The sequence below is a fragment of the Pyrus communis genome, chromosome 4 (genome assembly GCF_963583255.1).
Source record: "Pyrus communis chromosome 4, drPyrComm1.1, whole genome shotgun sequence".
Lineage (NCBI taxonomy): Eukaryota > Viridiplantae > Streptophyta > Magnoliopsida > Rosales > Rosaceae > Pyrus > Pyrus communis.
The window spans coordinates 7,594,088-7,601,700 of NC_084806.1; the positions used below are offsets into that span (position 1 = coordinate 7,594,088).

Genomic DNA, 7,613 nt, shown 5'->3' on the forward strand with positions numbered 1-7,613 from the left:
TCACGTGATCGTAGCACTAGAGCGTATATATATTTTACACCCAGGCCTGTCGTACAGACCACTTTAGGTGGTTCCGACTCGTGGGCAGGTTCAGTTATTGAGTTTGAGATTTGAGCTCTATATGCAGCCGTACAGGTCACGTTAGGTGACTCCGGCTGCCAGATGTTATGCTATTGATGTGATTTATACCTGAGCACTTGCATATCATTATGAGGCTTTGACATGGCACATTCTTGAGCATGATTGATATACCCTTGAGCATGTTTGACATATTTATACATACGTATATATGTTTATTTTCTGGGAAGTATACAGGTTTTACGGCGAGGGGTTAGATTGTGTTTTACTAAACGATTTTCAAAGAGCTTTGTTTTTGCCCACTCACGCTTTTGTTTTTGCGCCCCTGCAGGTTCTAGTGGTCTAGCAGGTTCGGTGGTTTTCCCAGAGGGCGTCCCGGCATTTCTGACAGATACTCACCATTGTAGGGTCACCTTCGGGTGTACTATTGTCGTATCATTTTCTTTGGACTGCTGTAGACTTTATGCTCTGAACTTAGCGTTTCACTTACGCTAGCACTTGTCTTAGTACTTTGTATGCTAGTTTTTAATTTATTCGTACTTTTACATTACCTTTTTAGCTTCCGCACGTGCACATGGCTACGTCACCTTTGCGTGACGGCCAGCACGCCCTGATCTCGGTCGGGGTGTGTCAGTTTGGTATCAGAGCCTAGGTTTGGCAGTCCTGTGTCTGTGTGAGTATTCTAATGGTTTCGGTGTCTTCTGTCAGAATTATGCCGCCTCGTCGGGAACCACGTCGCTCTGATGAGTCTAGTTTCCCCGATTTTACTCAAATGGGGGAAGCTATTGTCACCGCTATTCAGACAACTATCCGCCCTCCCCAGAGGACTCCTCTGGAGACTATGTACAATCTGAAATTGGATAAGTTCAAAGGTAACGAGGGTCATGAGGGCGCAGAGCGATGGTTAGAGCACATTGAGAAGACTTTCCGTGTGTTGCATAATCAGGGGAACCTTCATATGGAGAGATGGGTCGAGACGACCTCATGGTTTCTGGAGACGGAGTCTGCAGCCTGGTGGGAATAGGAGCTTCGTCGGTTGACTCCAGCGCAGAGGATTGATTGGAACGTTTTTAAGGATTTGTTCAAGAGGAGATTTGTGCCCCCTGAGTACATTGATCGTAAAAAGAAGGAGTTTACCGAGCTGAAACAGCGGAAGATGACGGCTAATGAGTACTATCGCAAGTTTACTGATTTGTCCCGCTACCATTCTGACGTCGCTAGTAATCCGAGGGAGATGCTCCGTCGTTTTCGTTTGGGCACCAGGAAGAGGTGGCGTTCTATGGCGACTACTACACACTGTGAGACCTACCTGGACTTCTACGAGATACTGTTGAGGATTGAGGATTCTGAGAACATGTCGAGCGACAGTGATGAGGAGGAAAAATGTGGCAATCAGAAGAAGGATGACAAGGGTAAAGGTCAAGCGCCGCTCGGGGCCCGACAGACTCAGAACTTCAAAAGGGGTGGTGCTAGTTCAAGTTCTTCTAGTGGTGGTTTCAGTCCCTCTGGACAGGGACGAGGAGGTAGGTTTGCTGGAGGCGCTCGAGGCCAGAGACAGGGTGATGGTGGTCGAGTCAGAGCTCCGGTTTGCCGTAGGTGTAACAATCGGCATTTCGGCGAATGCAGGCGTGGCAGCAGTGGTTGCTTCACGTGTGGGCAGATGGGACATAGAGCAAGGAATTGTCCCCAGGGTCAGCAGCAGAAGCCGCAGCAGACATTCATGCCACCACCTACACCGATCCTGCAGATTCAGGGTCCGAGTAGTTATGGCCAGGCAGGTAGAGGTGGTGCCTACCACTACTAGGGTGATGCTGTTCCTTATGCCCCGGGACAGTATCAGTATCCCCAGGACCCGTATTCCCAGGGAGGTTATCCTCCATATCCTGGCAGCTATATGCCGTATCCTCCAGCCCCAGCGAGTGGTTCTCAGTGGTATCAGGGAGGACAATATCAGCATGGTGAGATTGCTACTAGTAGTGCAGGGTCTTCGAGACAGACCGGTCAACCCAGTCAGGGGCGTGGTGCTCAAGGTCGCGGTGTTCAGGCGAGCAGAGGTCGCGGCGGACGACAGCAGGGCCAGGGGCGTATTCACAATATTTCTCTGCAGGATGCTCAGAACAACCCGGACTTGATTATGGGTACGTTAAACATTCTTGGTTATTTTTCTAGAGTCTTAATTGATTGTGGAGCTACACATTCCGTGATTTCTCATACATTTGCTCAAGTGACGCAACCTCGCCCCACACCTCTAGGGTACGATTTAGAGTTCGCTATGCCTAGAGGGGAGAGATGTATGGTAGATTGTGTGTACCCAGGATGTCCAGTGCTAGTTGAGGGTGTTGTTATGCCAGTTGATCTTATCCCGTTAGATATTGTTGACTTCGATGTGATCTTGCGCGCGGATTGGTTGCACCCCAATCGTGCCAATATTGACTGTTACGGGAAAATAGTTACGTTTCGTCGTCCTAGACTACCTGTGGTTACTTTTGTGGGTGAGCAGAGTGGGGTGAGACATGGCGTTATTTCGGCTTTGCGAGCGAAAAAGTTGTTGTCTAAAGGTTGTCAGGGGTATCTAGCTCATGTGGTGTTAGATGAGGCCGTTCATAGCAGGGTTGAGGATGTGAGAGTGGTCAGACACTTTCCTGATATTTTTCCCGAGGATTTACCTGGTTTACCCCCAGATCGAGACGTGGAGTTCACTATTGAGTTGCTTCCAGGTACTAATCCTATTTCGTTGACTCCTTATTGTATGGCTCCCGCTGAGTTAAGGGAATTAAAAGTGCAGTTACAGGAATTAGTGGATAAGGGGTTCATTCAGCCTAGTACTTCGCCTTGGGGCGCTCCAGTGTTGTTTGTGAGAAAGAAAGACGGAACTTTGAGGCTGTGTATTGATTACAGGCAATTGAATCGGGTGACGATTAAAAAACCGTTATCCATTGCCTCGTATCGATGATTTGTTTGATCAACTTCGAGGTGCTTGCGTCTTTTCTAAGATAGACTTGAGGTCTGGGTACTATCAGCTGAAGATTTGTAGGGAGTATGTCCCTAAGACGGCGTTCAGGACTCGTTACGGTCATTACGAGTTTCTGGTTATGCCATTTGGGTTGACGAATGCACCAGCTGCTTTCATGGATTTAATGAACCGGGTGTTCCAGCCTTACTTGGATAGGTTTGTTATTGTCTTCATTGACGATATTCTGGTGTATTCTAAGTCCAAAGCGGAGCATGTTCGACATCTTACTTTGGTGTTGAAGAGGTTAAGGGAACACCAATTGTATGCTAAGTTTAGCAAGTGCCAGTTCTGGTTAGACCAAGTTGCATTTTTGGGGCACATCATTTCTGCTCAGGGTATTCTGGTAGACCCTCAGAAGGTTGCAACTGTGGAGAGTTGGGAGCAACCACGAACCGTCACCGAGGTGAGTGTCCTTGGTTTGGCGGGGTATTATCGGAGATTTGTTAAGGATTTTTCGGTGATTGCCTTGCCATTGACGAGGTTAACGAGAAAGGATGTTAAATTTGAGTGGGATAATAAGTGTGAGCAGAGTTTCCAGCAATTGAAGCATTGTCTCACTCATGCACCTGTTTTGGCACTCCCGGACGATGGTGGTGATTTCGAGGTTTATAGCGATGCTTCCTTGAATGGTCTGGGATGTGTATTGATGCAGCATGGTAGGGTGATTGCTTATGCTTCGCGGCAGTTGAAACCCCATGAGTTGAATTACCCTACACATGATTTAGAGTTGGCTGCTATCATTTTTGCGTTGAAGTTGTGGAGACACTATCTTTACGGAGAGAAGTGTAGGATCTTTACAGATCACAAAAGTCTTCAGTATCTCTTTACTCAGAAGGAACTTAATCTTCGTCAACGGAGGTGGTTGGAGTTGCTCAGCGATTACGACTGCACGATTGACTATCACCCTGGTCGTGCAAATGTAGTGGCTGACGCACTTAGCAGGAAGTCACAGGGCCGTATTAATGCGTTGTACGCTAGTCGTATTCCTCTTTTGGTGGACTTGCGTGCTACGAGAGTGAGGTTAGAAGCAGAAGATCGAGAAGTGGCATTACTTGCTAATTTCCAAGTTAGACCAATTCTTGTTGATTGGGTGCTTGAAGCTCAGGTAGCTGACCGGGAGACTCAAGAACTAATCCAAGCTCGAGATCAAGGAAGGAGGAGAGATCTCAGAGTTCGTGATTCTGATGGCATGTTGATGCTAGAGGGTAGAATGTTCGTGTCTAATAATGTGGATTTGAAGAAAGAAATTCTTGATGAAGCACATATCTCGGCTTACGCCATGCATCCAGGAGCTACTAAAATGTATCATACCATTCGACCATTTTATTATTGGCCGGGTATGAAGAGGGAGATAGCCGAGTATGTGAGTAGGTGTGCCATTTGTCAGCAGGTTAAAGCAGAAAGGAAGAAGCCGTTTGGGTTGTTGCAGCCGCTTCCCGTTCCAGAGTGGAAATGGGAAAATATCACTATGGATTTTGTGTACAAGCTCCCGCGTACACATAATGGCTTTGACGGCATCTGGGTGATCGTTGATCGGCTCACTAAATCGGCACATTTTATTCCAGTGAGATAGAAGTATTCTTTGAGCCGGTTAGCGGAGTTGTTTATCTCGAAGGTTGTGAAGTATCATGGTGTCCCTGTGAGTATTGTCTCGGATCGTGATCCACGATTCACATCTAAGTTTTGGGTGGCTTTTCAGGAAGCTTTGGGTACGAGATTACTTTACAGTACAGCGTATCATCCACAGACAGACGGTCAGTCAGAGAGAACTATTCAGACTTTGGAAGATATGTTGCGAGCTTCAGTGTTGCAGTTTAGCGATGCTTGGCACCAGCGGTTAGATTTGATGGAATTTGCTTACAACAACAGTTTTCATTCGAGCATTGGCATGGCACCATTTAAAGCATTGTATGGCAGAGCTTGTCGCACACCGTTGTGTTGGTCAGAGGTTGGTGAGAGAGTTTTAGTGGGTCCGGAGATTGTTGAGGAGACTACTCAGAATGTTCAGGTAATTAAGTCTAACCTGAAAGCAGCTCAGGACAGGCAGAAGAGTTTAGCGGATCGGCATGCTACGGACCGAGTGTATGAGGTCGGAGACTGGGTATTTTTGAAGCTTTCACCGTGGAGAGGTGTCGTGCGATTTGGAAAGAAGGGGAAGTTGAGTCCCAGGTACATCGGACCATACATGGTCACAGAACGAGTTGGTGAGGTAGCTTACAGGTTGGAGTTGCCTCCGGAGTTGGCTAGGGTGCATAATGTTTTTCACGTGTCTATGCTCCGACATTATGTTGCTGATCCGTCGCATGTGATACCTCCTCAACCATTAGAGATTAATCCAGATTTGACATATGACGAGGAACCGGTGACGATCATCGATTGGAAGGAGAAGGTTCTGAGGAATAAGACGGTGAACTTAGTGAAAGTTTTGTGGAGGAATCATTCAGTCGAGGAAGCTACGTGGGAAACAGAAGATCGGATGAGGGATTTGTATCCTAGAATGTTCTTTGGTCACTAGGGGTTATACTTGGTTGTTTTGAATTTCGGGACGAAATTCTATTAAGGTGGGTAGGTTGTGACATCCCGTCCCAAAATTCATATTAACGTACGTGTGAAATTACAATTTTACCCCTAGTTCGTTTCGTTTACGTTTGGTGGTGTTTTGTGTGATGTTGGCATGTGCTGGGCCACACACACACTCTCACTGTCTCTATCCTTTTCTCTGTCTTTCCCTGTCTCTCTATCTTTCTCTCTCTCCCGTGCTCCCATTTCTTCTTCTTCCTTCAAACTTGTACGGACAAACACAAAACCCCTCAAACCATCACAGATCGAGGAAACTAAGGACACCTTCGAACTCGTGAAGCTCGTGCGAGTGCAACCATACCATTTTCAGGTGAGAAATCCTTCGTTTTCACGTCGATTCGAGGTAGTCCGATTTGAGTACTATTCATGCAAACTTAATCTAGCACGTTTTTGGAATTTTTAAGCTCGTAGATGTCTTTGTGAGGTCCCAAGGAGCCTAAGAGTGCTTCGTTGGACAAATTTGGACGTCGGAATAGCTTGGTTCGAAGTTGGCCGGTTTTTGAGTTTGAAGACAGGTATGATCGCGTGGTTTTTAGCCTTTAAAAGTAGTATATCGTGATTCTACTAGTCCTAAGCTTCATTTTGGTTCAAGAATCATGAAAATTGGTTGAGAAACGAACGAGAAAACACGATTTGAAGTTTTTCCAGTTTTCCGACGCCGGCGACGTCGCCGGAGACTCGCCGGAGAAGGTGACGAAATATTCCATCAAATCTGACGGAATATTCCTGACGCCGTTGACGGAATCCGTTAGAACTAACGGAATATTCCTCACGGCGTCAGTTGACGCCGTCCGTGTGCGCCGCACGTGCCTGCGCGTGGCTGGCGCGTGTGGCCGTGCCTTGGGCAGCGCGTGCGGCGGAGGAAATTTTTTCTAAAAATATGGTTGTGATCCTGAGGTTGTGTAGAGCACGTTGGTATATTCAATTGTCCATTTTGGGCAATGTATGAGAAGTTATTACGAGAAGTTGGTTATGTGCTTTTAAATTAACGTTTTTGTAGTTGTTTCGCGTATAGGTGATATGTATCCCGAGGATGAGCGTGGTCACTCGAGGCAGGGGGGCTACGACCCTTCCACTTACCAGTGAGTGGGCTTTTGGTTTTCCGTATATACCTATATACATTTATATTCCCAGAAATTGATTTTAAAAAGGGTTATTTATGTTATGCCATGCACCATATCATCATTCTTTATGCATCATCACATGCATTAGTAGTGGCATACATATACATATACATAATTGGTGTTGTGGATGCACAGGTAAGTGCCAGGTTGTTATTCACGTTTATATTTCAGTAGTGGTTAGAGATACTTAGAGAGCTCATAACCTGCACCCCTGGTGTTAGTGCTCCCGCCTTGAGTAGGGCACAGTCCTTCACGTGATGTTCACCTCCCGCACCACACGCTTAGCTTGGATCCAAGTTAGGTGCACAGTCTTGTCGTACAGACCACATTAGGTGGTTCCGACTCGTAGGTGACCCGCGATTATTCGCACAGCCTTCACGTGATCGTAGCACTAGAGCGTATATATATTTTACAACCAGGCCTGTCGTACAGACCACTTTAGGTGGTTCCGACTCGTGGGCAGGTTCAGTTATTGAGTTTGAGATTTGAGCTCTATATGCAGCCGTACAGGTCACGTTAGGTGACTCCGGCTGCCAGATGTTATGCTATTGATGTGATTTATACCTGAGCACTTGCATATCATTATGAGGCTTTGACATGGCACATTCTTGAGCATGATTGATATACCCTTGAGCATGTTTGACATATTTATACATACGTATATATGTTTATTTTCTGGGAAGTATACAGGTTTTACGGCAAGGGGTTAGATTGTGTTTTACTAAACGATTTTCAAAGAGCTTTGTTTTTGCCCACTCACGCTTTTGTTTTTGCGCCCCTCCAGGTTCTAGTGGTCTAGCAGGTTCGGTGGTTTTCCC

The 7,613-nt window shown here is 46.4% G+C and overlaps 1 protein-coding gene across 1 annotated transcript; it reads left to right on the forward strand.

Moving 5' to 3' along the window:
* The first annotated feature begins 763 nt into the window (after positions 1–763).
* On the forward strand, positions 764–6,757 carry LOC137732605 (uncharacterized). The gene is made up of 5 exons (XM_068471913.1): positions 764–1,092; positions 1,168–1,852; positions 1,913–2,132; positions 2,430–2,795; positions 6,687–6,757. The coding sequence occupies exons 1-5, from the start codon at positions 764–766 to the stop codon at positions 6,755–6,757; spliced, it is 1,671 nt and encodes a 556-aa protein (XP_068328014.1).
* The last annotated feature ends 856 nt before the right edge of the window (positions 6,758–7,613 follow it).